Source organism: Alexandromys fortis, unplaced genomic scaffold (genome assembly GCF_014885135.2).
Source record: "Alexandromys fortis isolate MF-2015 unplaced genomic scaffold, M_Fortis_MF-2015_v1.1 scaffold_37, whole genome shotgun sequence".
In the NCBI taxonomy this organism is placed as follows: domain Eukaryota; kingdom Metazoa; phylum Chordata; class Mammalia; order Rodentia; family Cricetidae; genus Alexandromys; species Alexandromys fortis.
This window is the reverse complement of record NW_026067914.1, coordinates 4,815,268-4,835,756: the sequence shown is the minus strand read 5'-3', so window position 1 is coordinate 4,835,756 and position 20,489 is coordinate 4,815,268. Positions and strand designations below refer to the sequence as shown.

Genomic DNA, 20,489 nt, shown 5'->3' with positions numbered 1-20,489 from the left:
GGGGGAGGGGGAGGGAAATGGGAGGCTGGGAGGAGGCGGAAACTTTTTTTTCTTATTCTCAATAAAATAAAAAAAAATAAAAAAAATAAAAAAAATTAAAAAAAAAAATAAAGGGTTATTTATTTAGAGGTGGGTTTACAGATTACAGTCCTCGGCATGAACGGGAAAACAGCAGCTGGAAGAGAGAGGGGTGCACGCTTTACATTGGGATTTATAGTATAAGAGGCCATGCCCAAGTGGGCTGGTAACTTAAATGCTGCAGGCTGAAGGAGTTCCTACAGCATAATAGGTGTAGAGAGACATGAAACTGAAAGAGAGACAGATAAAATGCACAAACATAAATATTTTTAAAATGCTTTAACTCTAAAACAGAAGTCCAAAATGCATTTGTATTGGGAACTTAAAAGATGTATTGTTGGGTAAAATGTTTTTCCACAGGAAACAAGAGGCTATGAATTTTTTCCAGGTTAACATGGACCAGATTTGATAAAGGGACTCCTCCTGAACTTTGACATCCTCCTTCAAAGGTTATAACTGATCTTCCCAGGATTTGGCTTTGATCTCAAATTTTCTCAGGGTCCCTATAAGATTAGCAGTGCCCAACAATCAGCAGGAAGTAGTCTAGAAAACTATGCCCAAATTCCCAAACTCTATTTTATAAAAGTGTATTTTCTTTAAAGAGGGCTTGTTTATGAATTGTTATTTGTCATAGTCAATTTCTTTTAACAGAAGAAAGGGGATATGATATAGAAATGATGAAAAAAGAATAGATTATTGCATCTACTGTAATTTAAAAAATTTCTAATCTCCACAAATTTTACATTGGTATGATTTTAGTTTATTGATGCAAATTTAAAGTTAATTTTGTTTTACAATATGTATTTCTATTTTTCTTTAAGATATTATGTATATGTAGCTCATTTAAAAATGTAATAAATAACTAAAAATACAGATTAATAGTAATCTATAATATTCAAATTTATAGTCATATTAGTTAGTTTTTCTAGGTATATTTCTAGATGATCTATTTCAATTAGGTAGGTAATCTTCAAACACTTCAAAGACCTACAGAATGTGGCGTATAAAATATTTGAAAACTGTGAATTTTCTCAACAAATACATGTTGGCTTCTTGAGCCTTCAGTTGCCAGGCTTCTCGAGCCTCTACATTCCCCTAGTCATTGCTAGGCCTCCTTATTCCCCAGAGAAAGATGAGTATGCTATCTGCCCATTTCGCAGTCCCACAATGAAAGATGCTTCTTCTGCAGCCCCATGAGACAGGACAATCAGATGCAATAGGGAATCGAGTCAAGCAGAAACTAAGTTTATTACTGTGAACATCGCCTTATATAGGTTGAGTGACATGATATGTTATGAGGATACCCCAGTCAATGAGAGGCAGCCAGACCCTCCTTCTGGCTGGAGGGTCATCTACCTAGTTCTTGCTGTCTCATCTTCACTTAAACTCAAGCCAGACTTTTCTCTGTTCTACAGGTCATAAAGTCTAAGCCCTGAACTCAAGCCATACTTTTTTCCATCCTATGTGCCTCGAGGTAGAGGCCCTGAGATAATTTTGGCCCATCAGATATACATCTGCCTCTAGCAGCACTAATTATCTCAAGAGGATGATGGGCATTGAAGAAACTCCTTATGGAATTTGCTTTCAATGTAGCAAGGGTAACCATTTGGGCAAGAAGCTACTTTTGCCTGACTGCTTGACAGTATACTGTATAAAGTGGGCATGCAGGAACCACATGAAAATGACCACTAAACTTTGGCAAAGCAAGGCAGGATGATCCTTCAGGTTCCTGTTTCATAGAAGAAACTGCCGACGGCAGGACACAGAGAAAAGTGACTCATGTACTTTGCCAATATTGGTGGGATTTCCTGCTTCACTGAAAAGTCTGCCAGATACTCTAGGCCTATAGGCTGAATATTGATAGCCCAACATTAAGTAAGAACTTTGGGTGAATGTCCACACAGTCAGAGGTCTCTGTCAATTATAGAGTTTGGAAGTTGCTTGCAATGAACTTCTTGTTTATTCAGGAACTTTTCTATTTTTCTGGGACATTTGATGGAATTGAAGATCAGATAGTTATAATTATAGTTTTCATTAGATATGATAAAAGATAAATTAGATATGAAACTTTAGAATCACAAGATAGGATATATGATAGAGTATTTTCTTTAAATTTGCCAAATACAAATAGACTAGATATTATAACTGCAATTTTTACTTGATAACTGTTTTTTATATGTAATTTTACTATGTTAAAGCCCTTCTTTTTGATTATACAGAAAAGCAGAAATGCCATGGAATATCTTTCTGTATGCTGTGAATATGTGCTCCTCTATGTATTGATTAATAAATAAAGGTGATTTAGTCTAGAGCAAAGCAGGATAGAGCCAGATGAAAAATTCAAGCAGAGATACAAGAGAAGAAGGGCAGAATCTTGAAGAATCCAGACTACCCTGAGGAAGAGAGACATGTAAATAAGGTAATAAACTGCGAACCATGCAGCAAACTATAGACTAAAAAAAATGATTAATTTAAACATAGGAGCTAGCTAATAATAAGCCTGAATCATTGGACAAATATTTATAATTAATGTAATTCTCTGAGTGATTATTTGGAAGTGATAATTTGGAGGCTGTGGTACCGGGCAAAAGAGAAAATCCTTCATCTATATCAGGAAGTCTGAATCTCAGAGTTAACATGTTTTGTACATACAATTCTAATCACCTGAAAATCCCTGTGTGCAGAATGAACTGTGACATGAGATCCTCATCCACACACTGCACATGATCCCTCACATAATTTTCCATGTATATTTGTTTTGAGGATAATATTTTATGAAAGAAAGTTTACACATTATTTGTTGTCCCTTAACTCCTACCTTCTTGAAAAAAATAAGACATTCTATATTTATTGCTTTTCTTTTTAATCTACTTACTTAACAACACTGAGGTTCATTCTGTATCAACTTATAAATCTCAAAATTATTATTCTCTTTTACATATATCTGTTACTCCAATAACTGGACAGACTGTAGTTTCTTTTCTTTTCTTATGTAAATTTCTCACACATGAGGAAATAAATCTTGCATACTAGTCATAAGAAGAAATGCATTCTCCCAACCCTTCAATTTTCTGTTAACTTTATTTGTTATTTCATTCATTATCCAGGAAAATGTATTTACTTCATTTGTATGTTGTCATTTTCAGGCAAACTGGTTCTTATTACATCTGGGAGTGGATGATCCTCCCTAACAGGGTAACAGCACTCTAGGCATTTGAACTCTAAAGAAAGATTATAAATTACAAAAAAATAAAAGAGTAAGTAGAATTTGTCAAGTGTGGGGTTTTTATCTCAAGTGATTGGAGAAGTAAGATTCAGAGACTAGAAGTAACAGAGATGATGAAACTCTCGCAGCACTGTGAATGGCAGAGAGGACCGAAGAGGAGAAATGACCGGGAAAAGAAGGATTTTACTAGAGCAAGGGGAGCCAGGGAATGAGGAGTCAGGAGTCACTAGTCAGTCAATGTACTGTATGAGGCTTATGAAAAAGACAGACAATAGTGAGGACAACTGGAGCTCTACCTGCATGAAGAGGGAAAAAGGAGAACCCTGGGAGTTTCTTGTACTAGGGAACGGGGAAGCCTTTAAAGAGCCAGAGCTCCCAACATCCTCCCCCAGGTCAAACTGACCATTATGCCTTCTTTTCCTTCCTAGCCACACACAGCAGCCTGAGCAACAAGCCCAGCACTTTCTTCAACAGCCACAAGGTGGCCAGAGTGAGCCCCAGCAGGAACAACAGGACATCCAGCAGGTGCTGCACATGCCATGGCTGCTGAAAGCCATGGGGCTTTAGATGCGCTCCTCCCCCTGTTTGTAGGATGTGGTCAATCCAGCCCACCAGACGCTGGGAAGGTGTGAGGGGGTGGGAGCGCCTGATGGCCCTGGCAGTCATTGCTGCAGACTTGTACCTGAGGGCAAACACAGAGAGAATGTGTTACCAATGTGCTGTGCCAGTTCTTTAGACCTTATAACATAAACACACACACTCACATTTTTCCTAGTCTATACCCATCTTCAAAGAAAATTGTTGGCATACACTTAACACTGTCTACTTGAGTCCCCATTATAAGGACAAAAAAAAAGCTGAATGTCAAACCTTATACAGAAGGATCAAAATTAAGCTTTGAAGGGAATTGTTTTGTTGTTGTTGTTGTTGTTTTGGGGGTTTTTTTGTTTTGTTTTGGTTTTTGGTTTTTTTTTTTTTTTTTTTTTTTTTTTTTTTTTTTTTTTTTTTTTTTTTTTTTTTGGTTTTTCAAGACAGGGTTTCTCTGTAGCTTTGGAGCCTATCCTGGAACGAGAGACTTGGCTGGTCTCGAACTCACAGAGATCCGCCTACCTCTGCCTCCCGAGTGCTGGGATTAAAGGCATGCGCCACCACAGCCCGGCTGAAGGGAAATTTTTAAAAATTACTCTATCTGTAAGGATTGTGCTATGACACTGAAGTAGTGTTCACGTTAAATATATTTAAACATATGTGAATGTATATTTGATTACATGATTAGGACATTGAAACATTAGTATTTAGTGAAATCGTGAAGATGGGCAAGTGATATGTGGGTCAACTGTTCTCATCTCTGTTCCTGTCTAATATATTCTAGGTTTGGGAAAACTTCCTTTATAACAGGTCTGCCCTTGGCTCTAGAAGCAGAGTGGAAACAGATAGTCAGGGCTTCCTCATGATGCCCATTTTCTATGTGCTAGTGTGGGGCAGACAGTAGTGACACACGTGACTGAGATATTACAATCTATTGAAGGGTCAAAGAGAATGTAGTGTATGATGACTGAGCACAGTAACAGAAAAATAACAGCCAAGTACATGGTCTCCTAGGAGGACAACATTGGAGAGACTGTCCTGGGATGTCAACACAAAGACCCTGAGGAGAGGAGATCACCACTGTAAAGATAAGAGAAGGTCCTTGTCATGGTTTGAGTGAACAATGGCCCCCATAACCACAGATATCTGAATGTTTGCTCTAGTTGGTGGACTGTTTAGGTAGGATTAATAATTGTGATTTTTGCTGGAGGAGGTTTGCCACCGGTGGTCTTAAAAAAGGCCCACATCAGGCCCTGTCTTGTTCTTTCTGCCTCCAGCCTGCATGCAGATCAAGATGAAAGCTCCCAGCTACAGCCTCTGTGCCATGCCTACAGCCACACTTGCCAACATGAGGGTCATGCACTAACTCCCTGAACTGCAAGCAAAGACCTATTGAATGCTTTATCTTATACATAACTTTGTATGTGGGATACCCCAGTGTATGCTGTGAATACCATTGGTTAATGAATAAAACTACTTTGGTCCTGCTGTCACACAGAAGAGTAAGGTGGGATTTCCAAGAAGATAGAGGAGGGGGAGAGTAGGCTGAGTCAGAGAGAAGTAATGAAGCCACCACAAAAGACAGATCCTGAATGTAAGCTTACTGGTTGGCCACAAACTCGTGGTGATGCACAGATTAAGAGAGATGGGTTGATTTAAGATGTCCATGTTAGCTAGCAATATGCATAAGCTAATAGACTAAGCAACAATTTTATTAACATGGTTTTGTATGATTATTTCAGGACTGGGCAGCCGGGAAACAAACAAGGAACCTCTGCAACAACCTTGGTCATAGGTCCTCCTCACAGAAATAGAACAGTAACTAAAACAGTCCTCTTGTGATTCAATTGAAATTCTATATGTATATGATGAGTCGGGACATCAGCCGTCTTAAGAACATACAAATGTTCCCTGCTGCCTCATTTGGAATTCTATTACACGTACCCAAAATATAAGAGGTCATAAAGATAATGAATGTAGAAGAAATTATCACACCACAGCAGTTATAAGTGTATTTACAGTACCTCACGTGAAATTAGGATTAATACTAAAGGAAAAACAGGACTTTCAAGTAACAAACATGTATTTTACCACACCCCAATAATTCTAGTTTTATTGGTAAACAAACTACACAGCCCCAAAATGTTAGGCCTGCATTCAATGCAAACAACACCAACCCCAGAGAGCTGCATACCTCTTGTTTTCAATGACTTCTTTCAGTGTAAGTGTAAATGTCTCTGCCTTGAGAGTCTCTACCTGAACTGAAACACCAATTCTTTTGGCTTCTATAAGGACCATGTTTTCAGGTTGGTCTAAAAAGAAGGGAATCCCCACCATGGGTACTCCATGCTGGATGGCCTCCATGATGCTATTCATTCCACCATGGGTAACAAAAAGACGAATTCTAGGATGTGCTGTTGCAAAAGAGAAAGATGGTCCAATATTTCACTATGAAAGTTTCAGATACCAGGTAAAGAAACAGACCAAGAAATAGCAGTGTGTTGTAGAGAATGGTTTTACTGATTTTTCCTTTGAGATTTGCTTTGTTTTAGTATATAAAATCTAGGCTTCCCTAGGCAGAGAGATGAACTTACTTCAATCTAAAACTATCAGGGACCTAGACAAGGAAGAAGAGAGAGAGGGTGGCAATCCAGGCCTGTTTCTCTGTCCTTCTGTTCATCCTCACCTTCTCCATGGATACGTCTTCTATAATTTTCTAACCTCAACCTTCTCTGGCTATCCACATCTGGTCTCTTATGAAGCTTGTATTCTGTGTGTTTCACTCCTCTATTTTAAGAGAAGTTTACTAAAGAGGATGGTAGAGCAAAAGATTCTTTATTTACAGATCTTGTCTATTGCTCCATATTAAGTAACCAAACATATCTTATGATCATAAAGAAATCATCCCAAACTGTACCTCACACAAAATCTACCCATGTTCCTTGGATAACAAATGTTTTCCCTATTGTGTAGCATGTGATTTTACTGAATTTAGATCTATGTGAAAAATTTCCAGGCTCAATTTGAGTGACAAACTTATTTATAAAACTCTGACTGAGCCATTGAGTGTGGAAGTGATGTATCTACAGAATGTCACCAAGAAACAAATGATTTTAGGGGAGGTGGGCTAACGAAATTTCCCTTTGCTCAAGAAATCAGTGTCTTCTTATCATATTGTAAGGTTACCCTAGCTGGCTCTCAAACATCTTCCACATCCTCAACACCCCAGCATTAATGTTGTGTCTGATATTTCAGCCCTTTCCAGAAAACCAAGATGTGTCTGCATGCTTACATTCATATGTGTGTCTCCAAAACTGTGAAGCCGTTCTCACATCATTGTGAGAATAGTAGCAAAATAGTGGCATCTGTCACTAGGAGCAGCTATAGTTCTCATGGTTTTCAAGACTGTGTTGGAGGGGTCAATCTTAAATACTGATATTCAAGGCTACCTATCCGTTTAGGGATTTGGACCTGTCTGAGCAGGGAAGGATAAGGAAATAGTTGCTATCATCAGTCTAGAGCAAGCTTGATTCCCCCCAAGAACTCTAGTTGCTTTTGCCTGCCTGCTCAAGACCTATCTTTACATATCAGCAGGTGTTTCTTCTACATGCCCAAGTGCTCAGACATTAGTTGTCTATTAAGTCCAAAAGCACATAAATGGAAATAAAGTGACAGGTCTAGGAGGTGCTTACCCAGAAGGTCAGCTTGGGGAAGCCAATCCATGATTTTGACATTTGTGGCCATTCTGACATCTTTGGGCCAATGTTCATCCTTAACTGTCCACAGCACCCCTTGAGGGAGGCGAGCAAAGGCACTGTTCATCTCCTTAATAAGTTCCTTGGTCTGATATGAGGTTGCTACGGAGCCTAGTGCCACAAGGACAAAACCTGAGTCTCCAAAAGTAGTGATAAAATCCTCCAGGTCCTAGAAGAAACCAAAAGGAATGAAGGCAAAAGAAGTGATTTGTAAAAGCCAAGGCAGCTATGACATAAAACCAGGTCAGGTGTTGAATGTTGAATGTGAACCATGCTTTAGTTGATTACATTCCACGTGAGAAAATTCCTTTCCTAGCCCCTGTACAGCTGTGCTCTGAGCACTGCCTGCATTGATATGCAGCCCTCTACTCACCGCTGGCCTCTCATGAATTTCTCTTCCAAGCAAATCCATATACAAGATTTTATTTGAGTAAACTATTTCTACTGCTTAAAGTATAAGATCAGGATAAACTGATTGTTCAGGGCATTTTCTTTGTTTAGTAAATTGAGGCCCCTCACAACTCCTTTGGACACCATTTGTATTCTTTTATAATCATGCTTGAAATATAGCATACAAAATTTCTTCACTCTCTGTGTTGCATAATGTCTTCTACTCTGACATTGTTTTCTGGCTTTGATTACAGGGTAATGATAGCTTCATAGAATGGGTTGAGAAGTCGCCTGTCCTGTGAAACTGCCACAAACACTTATAGAGGAACTGGCATTAATTCTTATGTTTTTCGCTTAACTCACCAATTAATCCATGTTATATCAAGCTTTTTAATGAAAGATCTTTGGATTATTCCAGTCTAATTTAATCCCATCAGTTTCAGATTTTCTGTTTTGAGTCAGTTGTGTTAACAAATATGCATAGGAATTTGTCAATTCATGGAGGATAACTAAATTGATGATATATCATGTTTGTATAATTTCTTCATAATCTTTATTGTTTTATGTAATAGCAGATAATTTTCTACTTTAGAACATAATTATTCTATTCTTCTCTATTGTTTATTTTCTCAATGATTCCAATGATTTGTCACCAAACTGCTCTTTTGACTTTATTGATTCTAATTTTTCTTTTTATTGTTTCAATCATCTACACTATGATTCTTTTAAGCCTCTCCTTCCCACTAGTACCCTGTTTAGGCCTCTCTTCATTAATTACTGTGCCTTATATAGAATTGTTAGGTTATCAATTACAAGTACATTGTGTGTATTAATGAAGATAAGAACAGCTATGAATTATATATTAAGTCTTGTTTTTATTATTCTCCATTATTTTATCATTTTGTCTCATTTTCCTTGATATATAATATTTGTAAATGTTCCTTTTGACCTTTCCCTTACTTTTACTACTTGTATTATACTGCATTGTCTATTTTTATATACTGTTAATATCTATCTCATCCCACTGTGATATTTGCATTAATTCAAAATTTTGAAAGTTACTAGGGTTGCTTTTGTGTGTATCATCTAAGGTATGAACCAAGGAGTTTGTACCGTGCTTAAGAAAAACAATTCTGATCTTGTTGGAAAGACCACTTGGGTCTTGTGAGTTGGTTCAGCAGCTAAGAGAACTGGCTGTCCCTCCAGAGGACCAGAGTTCAGTTCCCACCCTTAGGTCACAACCACCTGCAACTCTATCTCCAGGACAGCCAGTGCTCTCTTCTGCCCTCTTCTGGGGCCAGACATGCCATGCACATGGTGCATAAAATTGTATGCATGCAAACACTCAGGCACATAAAATGACCTAAAAAATAAATTCAAAAAATTATCTATGTATTCCTAATTGTTCTACTTAACCTATGGTGTTTGTAGTTCCCCAGGCGAGCTACACTCAGGGGCCTTCTGGGGAATAACAGTGTTATTCAAGGTGATAATTTATATGGATATTCCTCTCATTCTAAAACTGTAAAATTGCAGTTATCAGTCATTATCAAGTTCTTCTTTAAATTTCTAAATTTGTTATTATTTTTATGTCATATTTGTGCATATATGACATATTTCATTGTAAAAACTGTTTCACAAATTTGAAATAATATTTGTATAGTGTTTAAGTTTGACAAAAATTTCAGATAGCTATATATAGGTTTTAGTCGTCTGTGAATGTTTTGATATAGAGTCTTCTTTTCCTTATACTGAAAACCACCATAGTTTATCTTGCTTCCCCATGATTCTTTAGGAAATGTGTGGTTGAACATCCCTCAGAGTAGATTCCAGACTGTTTTGTCGGGTATTACTTCAAAATATTTCTTCCCACTCTTCTCCTTATATGTCCCATCATCTCTGTGCCAATATCTGAGTCACCTGTCTAGAAGGTGAGGTCTCTGTCAGTCACATCTACATCCCACAAACTTGGGTTTTCAGGAGATTCTCTCCAAAGCCCATATAAGAAATCTCCTTCTCGGTGGGAGGTCCTTGGACTTCCCACAGGGCAGGGAACCCTGGCTGATGAGGGAGGGGGAGTTAAATGGAGGAGGGGGAGGGAAATGGGAGGCGGTGGCGGGGAGGAGGCAGAAATCTTTAATAAATAAATAAATAAACAAATAAATAAATAAAAAGGCAGATTTTTAAAAAAAAGAAATCTCCTTCTCCTTCTAGAAATAATATAAATATTCCTTACTGATCACTCCCCAAACACTTCTCACCCACTGCAAGATAGGGTAGGCACTCTGTTACCCATGGGAACCAGAAAAAAATCCATACCCTCTCTTCTTTGAGCTGAAAGTAGTAAAAACATTACTTTCATCATCTCAGCATTTTGGCCACCACTGCATAAAATCAGAGGAGGTCATTCCTCCCAGCATGGGACAAGGAACCCCACAGTGACAGGTAACAAACAATCAAACATCCTTAGCTCTCTGTACTTTTAAATTTTCAGCTGTAGTGAGCCTAAGTCTAGACTGAGCATCCAAATTACATGCAGCATTGATAGTTTGCAGTAGCTGGATGGAGTACAAAGAATCCAATAGGTTCAGAACACTAAATAACACAATCAGTTCTTCTTGTCTCTATTGCTAAGTTCTGTCTAGGTACATGCCTTGTGAAAGTGTTATCTGTTTCATTATGAAGAGCCTTCCTTCTTAACAAATAATATATGTGCGAATAATCACTATATTTATTACATATATAGCTCAAAATTTAATGGGAAATAACAATACTAACTAAAGGAGTTATTACACCAAAGCCAGGAATACATAGGTACAAAAGAAATGCAAACATTCTACCATAAAGCTAAGTCTTCAACCTTAGCATGGGATATTCTAACAGCATCCTTTCACAACCCTAAAATGGACTCTCAGAGTGCCTACCTTGCTTTAGAGCACTTCCTTCCAGGACATACCTGCCAACTGACAATTTCCACTTATGGCAATTAATAAGAAAATGGCCCCCATGGCAGTCACATTTTAGGAGTTACAGCCCTGTTGGATTAAGTGTTGCCTTCTTGGAGGACGTGTATCACTGTAGAGTAGGCTTTGAAATCTTCTAAGCTAAAGCTATACCCAGTGTCCCAGCTGACTTCCTTTTGCCAGTTGATCAAGATGTAGGACTCTTAGCTCCTTCCTCAGCACCTGCCTGCATGTCACCATGTTTCCTGCCATGATGATAATAGACTAAACAAAAACTGAAAGAGACCCAAATTAAATATTTTCCTTTATGTAGTCGCTTTGGTCATGGTGTCTCCTCACAGCAACAGAAACCCTAACCAAGACTCCACCTGAGCACTGTCAGCCTTTGAATTAAAGATAAACTGAGGGCTGAGGTTTCACTCACTTGAGGTATTGGCCTGGCAGGTTTGTCCTTTAAGCCTCCCACATAGACTGTGTTGGGAAGCAGGGGACGAGCAAACTCAAAGGCAAAGTCAGAGTTGACGAACCACAGCTCTGCTTTCAGTAGAAGATCAGACAAAACTGGACAAGAGCCTTCTGCAAAATGTTCCTGGATGGTTGCATCATATTGAGAAAATATTTGTCTTTGCTTCATGGAGAAATCAAAGAACATCAGGAAGTTCTTTACTCGGCCCCAGAAGTCCATTTGGTCAGTTAGTCTTGAACGATACACTGGAACATAAGACAAGGGGCTAGGGATTCCAAAGTCCATAGAGCTAAATTGCATGGGAAGAAAAGCCACAAATTGTTTTTCAAGTTTCTCAGCAATTAAGAAAACACAAGGTTCTGCTGCATCCAAAAATAGTAGGTCAAAGTTCTTATTCCTTAAGGAGTCCATGATGTCCTTTCTGCTTAACAAGTGACTGCATATATCCGCAAAGTATTTATATATCTTTACAAGTGTGTGATGACTGAACCTGCAAAACATTACAGCAAATATTTGGGGAAGATATTTCTTACTATTTGGAATAATGTTAAATTCAATGAAAGTATTCCACAACTAGGCAAACATAAGCCCATTATCTATCTGATCTAGTGAGTTTTTTTTTCTACTTTGTGTGATACCTAAATTTAACTCTGTGTGTGGTTGTGTGCATTTATGGTTATTTCCTTTGGGTGATGAAATTAGAAAAGAGGCTATGAAAGCACGTAAAATTAAAGACATTAGAAGTAATTAGGAGGCATAGAAGGTTGTGTTGGCGGTTGGGACAAATTAGAGCAAAGGATAGTGAAAGTTATGAATTCTTTAAAATCCATGATAAAACCTAATTTTTCACATGCTCAAATTCCTAATTGTAAACATAAGTGTGATTGGAAAATTATTATCACAATTCTGAGTCAAATTTCCACTGAAGATTGTGCTAAATTTTAGTCATCTTATTGATGAATCTTTCACATCAATGCTTACCAGATAAGCGACCTGGTAAGATGCACAAGTGTGTGATGTCATCCTATGTAGTGATATTTTGTTTGTGTTTTAAAATTGAAGCTTGCCTGAAGATCAGAGTGCAGAACTAAGCCACTAGAGGCCAGGCAGTGGTGGCAAACACCTTTAATCCTGGTATTTGGGAGTTACACATCTTTAATCTCAGCACTAAAAAGGTGGAGACAGGAGTGATATGACTGGGAAGAAAGGAATATAAGGCAAGAGGACACAAGCTGGAAGCAGTCTGAGGTTTGGTGGAGACAGATGGAGTCTGAAGATACAATCTGACAACAGGATTTTCCCTTCAATCTGAACATTAGTAGTGGTAAAAGAACTCTAGTGTCTGGCTGCACTGTTTTATGAACCCTCGAAATTCTCCCCCTAATATCTGACTCAGAGTTTTATTTATTAAGACCAATTAGAATTTGTGCTCCATTCATACATCAAAAGATCCACAAGATGAGAGCCCAGTGGCACACTCCTATCTTTGCTCATTCTCGACTCAACTTCAAATCACAACTGAGGTTTGCCTTCAAGGGTTCCTCTGTCAGAGAGATGTTGTTCAGTGTGGCTGTAGGGAGGGAATATCTTTAAGAGAACAACTTAGTATGAGATTATTAGAGGCCCTTTTCCTTTAGATGTTTGAAATGATCTGCAGTGGACTTTGAGTTAACTCCTGTGGGAGATGCAAACCTGTTCTTTCCCTTCTCTTGACTCTTCCAATCACATACTTTAGTCATTATGACACCATCTATCATGGTATCTTCAATCAAACTGACTGCTGTTAGCCCCATAATCTTGAACTTCCACAATTGTGACTTAAATATGCTTCTTTTCATTATATATTCACCCAAATTCTGTTAATCTGTTATAATAATAGAAATAGATTTATGCAATTCATAATCCTCTACATTTATCATCTACATTCCATTTTAAAATATACATTTAGGTAATAATTTCTAAATAGCTATAGTATGTGCACTTTGGTTTCTTGACAACAGAATGGTGATCCCTTTGAGGAAAATCAATTGCAAAAATTCTCAAGAAGATGCTGGTCTCAGCAACTTGACTGTATTCTACCTGTAATTTGAACTACTCCTCAAAAGTACAAACTTAGAAGGAGACACAATATATATGTTTTAAATGTGTATAAATATCTGCCCGCATAGACTAAGGTGCAATTTGACTTCCTTCAAACATATGAAAAAATGATATATGATCTTTAAGTTACTGTGAGTGAGAAAGTTTTCCAAAAAGAATCTTGATGCTGTTATCACAACCATGACTGTTAAGTAGAATTTTCAAGGACAGAGATGGGAGTGAGACCAATGGACTTAACTAAGGGACACATGTGAACTTGTCATCCATGTAGAAGACAAAGGAGGTTCTGAGCATCAGTCAAGGGCTAAAAGCCTGAGATTCATGTATATCACCTGGACATTAAGAAAATTATGAGGTTACCTGTGGCGATTAGCTGTTATGCCAATAATAACCAGCCTACAATCCATAGAACTGCAGAGTTTAGGTGTAGAGTAAGGGAAATGTAGGCACAAGGAGATATTATTAAGAAAGGAAAATGTAGGGAGTTGTGGGTGGAAGTGAGAGTCTGGAATGAGAGGATGAAGTATGGAGTGGAGAAAGTGATGAGAGAGGGAATGCAGGCAGACACATTTAAAATTAAGAGCAATTGAGGGGTAGTATAAAAACTTAAAACAATAGACATTTCATAAAATATATACATATATGAAGGTGTTCTAAGTAAAACTGACAAATAATGGAGGAGACAGAGCCCTAATTATCCATCTCCTGGCAGCAAATGAGCATCCAGTACCATAATTGGGTCAAATATAATTGAATTGTTGGCCAAATGGAATACCCCAAACAACCCAGGTAGTTTCTAAAACTATAGATTACTCTTCACAAACTGGCAGGAAGGTACTATTGCTGAAGACAACACCTACACAGATCATTGATCATGGAGAAATTGATCTGTTGCCTTTAGAGAGCCTAGCATCTAGCATCCTTGGTATAAGCACATTCTCTGAAGACAAAGGAAAAATATAAATGCCAAGCCAACTACAAAACCACTGATCTACAATGTTGTCCTCCTTGCAAGATGTGCTAGGGCAGTATAGATGCAAACTTTTGGGAACAACCAACCAAAAATTAATTTGATTTAAGGCCCATTCCATGAGATGAAATCTATGCCTAATACTGCTTGAATAATCAAGAACCTGACATTAGATAACTCAAGCACCTAGGAAATCACAAATACTATAAGGTTAAAAATCAAAACAAAAAAAGTGTATCAAGAAAATGACTTCTAAAGATATTTTGATAAGCTAGTAGATCTGTAACTTGCTCATTCACCACCAGAGAATTTTCCTCCTGCAGCAGATGGGAACAAATATAAAGACCCACAGCCAGGCACAATGTAGAGTAAGAGACCTTGGAATACTCAACCCTAAATGGAATGTCTCCATCAAATCTCTCGCTTTGGAGATCAATGAATTGGTAGGAAGAGCAGGCTGAAAGAATGAAAGAGTCAAAAGAATGGAGAACACTGAGAATACAAGGCACTATGAAGCAACATGAGCAAAGCTCATATGATTTCCAGCACACTCTGAGGTTGCACACACACACACACACACACACACACACATTCACACACACACACACACACACACACACACGCTTCCAAGTTGCCTGAGGCTGCTCATTCATTCCCCGACCGCCCTGACTCAAAATAGTCACACAAAAATCTGTATTCGTTGCAATATTGTTTGGCCAATAGCTTAAGTGTATTTCTGGCTAACTCTTACATCTTAAATTAACCCATTTCTATAATCTGTGCATGACCACAAGGTCATGGCCTACTGGCACAGTTTAAATGGGCTCCAGCAGAGGCATCTGTCTCTGGCAGCAGCTAAATAGATTCTCGCTGACTCTGCCTACTTTCTCCCAGCATTCAGTTTAGTTGTCCCATCTAGCTACATTTTGCCCTATCACAGTCCAAAGAAGATTCTTATTCATTAACCAATGAAAGCAACAGATATACAGAAGGACTTCCCACCCCATTTCCCCCTTTCTGTCTAAATTAAAAGGAAGATTTTAACATTAACATAGTAAAATTACATATAACAAAACAGATATCAAGCAAGAATTACAGTTACAATATTTATATCTACTTTATATTTTATCATAACTAAGGAAAACTATTACTATCTATTCTTAAAGTCTATCAAAGACTCCAGAAGGACATAATATTACCTAAGTAAACAGGAAGTGCATTGTAAGCAACTTCCAAACTCTAGAATTGACAGAGACATCTCATGGCCTGAACATTCTTCTGTAATATTGGGGCTTCCATTCTTCATCCTACAAGCCCATAATATCTGGAAAACATTTCCATGATCAAGAAATTTCAAAGACAAATTGCCTGTATTAGCAATTTGTCAGTCGCCTTTTTCTGTGTCCTGCTGAATGTCTGGCAGATACTTTCATGAAGTAAGAACCCTGAAGGAGTATCTCAGCTTTGGGCAAGGTCAGCAGTCATTTTTCAGTGGGTCCTGCATGTCTCGTTCATACAGTATAACATCAAGTAGTTCAGGCAAGAGCAGTTTCTTTCCCAAATGACTAAACAACTACATAAGGAGCCTCTCTGATGCCCATCAACCTCTTGGAGTAGATTGGTGCTGCCAGGAGCAGATGTGTTTCACTGTCATGAAAAGTCCTAAGTTCTCAAAACATTTTGAATATCATATTTTGTAGGTCTTTGAAAGTTCTGAAGAATATCTATCCATCTGAAATATATCTTTGTATATCTAGAAAACATAACTAACATGGCTACAAGATTAACTATTAGAGATGACTATTAATCTGTATTTTTTAATTATAAAATACATTTTTCAATGAGCTGCACAAACACAATACTTTAATCAAGAGGAGAAATATACATATAACAAAATTGACCTTAAATTTTTATCAATAAACCAAGATCCATACCAATGCAAAGTATTCATCTCTATAGCAGATCCCCCATGAAATGTAAACAAACACTTATAAACAATATTTGGGAATTTGGACCTAGTTCTCTCCAAACTGCTTCCTGCTTTTTGTTGGGCAAAGTAATTTTGGGGGGTGTTCATGGCGACTTTTCAGCAGGTCTTGGTCCATCAAACCACATGAGTCTGGAAGGAATTCACAGGTTCTCATCCTCTGTTGAAACAAAAGAAGAACCTCTTTTCCAAAGCAACAAATCCTTATTCCCAAATTTTGAAGTCAAGATACTTTTAAAACATATATGATGGTTTAGCTTAGCAGCCTGCAGAATCAAATATTTCTCTGTAGTCAAAAAATTCAAAGAAAACACAATAATATTTAAAATCCAAACTCTCTTTGTATATTCCACTTTACGTGGCTTACCTTTCTTACTCTATTACTTTTTCTACAAGTTTAATATGACGTCTGTGCTCTGTCTCTTTAAAGGCTTTCTTTTACTTTTTTCTTTATTTTTTCTTCTCTCTCTCAAACCTACGTACATATATCCAACACTGTGACCCACTTAGATGTCTTTTATCTGAATCTGTCTTTATTGCATATCTGTAATTATTTTATGACCAGGAGCACTTTTTTATGCTAAGCAGGCATGACTAGAATCAACACCACAGTTCTGCCTATTGGCGCTACCCAGTCCAACATGATGGAGGCATGTTTGTAACCTCTGTGAGCCATGCTCCCGGTCCCAATTTTAGGCACACAGTAGGTCTATGTTGCCATTAAGCAAGTTGTAACACTCTGTTCACAAACCACATTTAAATGTTCTGTAGACAGAAATCCCTAAAGAGTCAGAGCCATTTGTGCAGGCGAACGAGGAAGCCACAGTTTATTAAAGAATCCATGCAGCTTTTACTGCACCTCCCTTGCAAGCAAAGCCTATCTGGGAAAAAAAAAATGCTGTTACCAGGAAACTGTGCTTGCCTCCTGTTTTTGTGCATCTAGAAGCCTTTTTAAAAGCTTTCTTATACTTTATGTGGAAATTCTTGCCCAATACTGCTGTGCCAATTTGTTGCCAGAGGCTGCTTATTTGTTCTCTGATTGCCTTGATTCGAAATAACCATACAGAAATATGTATTAATTGTAATATTGTTTGGTCAATATCTTAGGGTATTTCTGGCTAACTCTTATATCTTAAATTAACCCATTTCTACTAATCTGGGCATCAGCACAAGGTAATGGCCTACTGACACAGTTTCAGCAGCTGTCAGTCACCTACCAGGCATCACTCAAAAACAATCCATCCCTACACTGGATAAATCATCCAGTCGTCGCTTCTCTTAAACTCACTCAAAGCATCATACGACTATGATATACTCATGCATAGGACTTAATCAGCAATACTTTGGTTCCAAGAAATAAAGCAAATTACCTTTCATTAAATAATTTTTCCACAAGGAGATATACTCTATTATGAAATTCTTTTTTCTGATCTTCAGGTAGACGCCAGGTTATAACCTCATATGATATTTTCTCCTTTTCAAAATCTAAGAAAACATCAATTGAGTGATATTTAAATATACCACAATATACCACACATTATTACAGTGATAAAATAATTAACATAGCTTCACAGTTTTGTGGAAATTTAGTTTTGATTTTCAGTGGCTTTTTTCTTCTTGGAATCTATCCAATTCTGTAATATAACAACATTTATCTATGATTACATGAAAAATAAAAATATGCTGTGTTCTTGTCAGAAAGTTTGGCCACTCCTCCCCTGAATATCTTTCAAAGGATCTAGAAAATAAGAAAATTTTTGTTCTTGTGTTAATGCACTTCTCCTCCATGCTTTCCCCCATTTAAAGAAATGGATACAACAGAATAATGGGTGACTTTTGAAGACATGAGTACCTTCAAATAGATTCAGATAGGTGGAACAGGACTGAAAGTCTAGAGCAATGTACTCCAGGTTAGTATATACATATTCTTATCCATATCTGCAGATGGCAATATTTCCTACACAACCAGGACTCAGAATTCTAGGAATCAATGACTAGAAATAGGAGATAAATAATTCACTAGTTACTTTAGAAATATTCTAGCAAGGTTTCCATCCCTGACCTTGGAATGTTTGTAGACACTAGAAAGAGGCAACGGATGACTGGGAAGGAGAATCTGATGGCACTGGTGAGAGGTGCTGGGAGCCGATTTGAGTGGCTGCCATTACAAGATGGCATTTGGCCCCAGCCTCGCTTGATACCATAATAAAGGTTGCAGTTCTTCCACCAGAAAACAGGATGAGTTGTTGTGATCTAGCTGCCCACACTTCCCCTGACCGGCAGGGGAACTTCCTTGTGGTCTGTAATTGACAGGGATGTTCCCCTGCTTTCTTTCCTGCGGGTGGGTCTCCAGAAAAGCAGTTAAAGTATCAAAGTATCAAAGGTTGCTAGGCAGACTCCCTATATAAGCAGCTGCAAATCAGAGCTCGGGGCCCCTTGCTTTCTGCTCTCCCCATGACCAAGAGGCTCCAATAAAGCGTGATTTGGGAAGAATCCTCGTCTGGTGGCTGTTCTTTCCTGCTGGTCAGGGAGTTCGCCGCAACTGGTGCGGAAATCCCGGGACGCTGGGACAAGCTTTGGGACCGAGTGAGGGGCCAAATAGGATTCAGAACACGCGGAGCGGCGACGTCGGTGAGTCTCCCAAGTATGATGACTGCTGAGGTTGCACCTAAGGTATTTTGCTTGATCTTTGTGGCCCTCGTCATTGTCGTTTTTGACAATGGTTGCGCAGGGAAGGGAAGAGGGGACTGCAAGCACACCAGGACAGCCTATCAGAGTCTGATTTAAAAGGTGGGGACTTAGGCAGGTCTAGACCGAAAAGAATAAAGATAAAAAAGGATAGTAAAAAGGAAAAGGATAAAAAGATAAAGGGTATACCTCAAAAAGAAACTCAAGAGAACCCTCAATGGGAAGAAGGGATGGAAAGGAAAAGAACCAGCTTTACCTAGTCTCCACAGAGTTCACTGATTTAGATTTGTCGGATGATGAACTCAGCTCACAGGAAGAGGGGGAGCTAGAGGAGGAGGCTGCTAAGTATGAGGAAGAAAGGTATGAGCGGGACTAACACCGTCCCCCAGCCTATAACCCACCCGGTGCTCGCGCGCCAATGGAGGGTGTGTCTTGCCCCTCAGCACCTCCATTAGGTGCACAAGTGACTGAATCAGGAAAGGGTTGCCATTATATCAGCCAGAGCACTTGGGCACTCTTAGCCTCAGCATACCCGGTGATGGAGGATTCTGTCACCCATCATAGGTGGTATGAGCCAGTGCCATATAAACAATTAAAAGATCTGGTAACAGCAGTTAAGGATTTTGGGGCTACTGCAGATTATCCAATCGCCCTCCTGTGCAGACTTTGCACCTCGGTGCTGACGCCTACAGATTGGACAGAGTTGGCCAGGGCCTGCTTGACTAAGGGACAATTTCTAGATTTTAAGTCTCTGGTTGCCGATAGAGCCCATACCCAGGCTAGAGTTAATGCTCAAAATGGTTATCATGATTGGACAGTTGATATGCTTCTGGGACAAGGACAGTTCGCTGGCAACCAGGTTGGACTTCCTATGGAGGTCTATCAACAGATAAGTGATATTCATTACAGGGCCTGGAAGGCGCTCCCCAATAAGGGGGAGGTGGCTGGAAATTTGACAAAAATTATCCAAGGGCCTGTGGAGCCGTTTGCAGATTTTGTGGGTAGGATGATGGAGGTTGCAGATATCATGTCCCCGCTGACACCCTACGGAGGAAATTTGCCCTGACCAGGAATGATGCTAGAAGTATTGTAAAAGCTTGTTCTTCTTGCGTCACCTTTCTCCATCCTCCTCATGTCGGCATCAACCCCTGGGGTCTGCGACCAAACGCCTTATGGCAAATGGATATTACTCATGTTCCGGAGTTTGGCCGCATCAAGTACCTTCATGTCTCAGTGGACACCTACTCTGGTGTCATTTTTGCCACCCCCTTGGCGGGG

At 38.7% G+C, this 20,489-nt stretch overlaps 1 protein-coding gene across 1 annotated transcript in view; it reads right to left on the bottom strand.

The window, feature by feature from the left end:
• Positions 1–101: 101 nt before the first annotated feature.
• The window catches only part of LOC126499649 (UDP-glucuronosyltransferase 3A1-like), a 25,265-nt gene continuing 4,877 nt past the window's right edge, over positions 102–20,489 (bottom strand). Inside the window, exons 3-7 of the mRNA XM_050138920.1 lie at positions 17,894–18,008; positions 11,425–11,956; positions 7,585–7,816; positions 6,087–6,306; positions 102–3,986 (exon numbers count right to left, since the gene is read on the bottom strand). Coding sequence (XP_049994877.1) covers positions 3,710–3,986; positions 6,087–6,306; positions 7,585–7,816; positions 11,425–11,956; positions 17,894–18,008 — 1,376 coding nt within the window. The 3' untranslated portion in view covers positions 102–3,709. The remainder of the gene's footprint in view (positions 3,987–6,086; positions 6,307–7,584; positions 7,817–11,424; positions 11,957–17,893; positions 18,009–20,489) is intronic.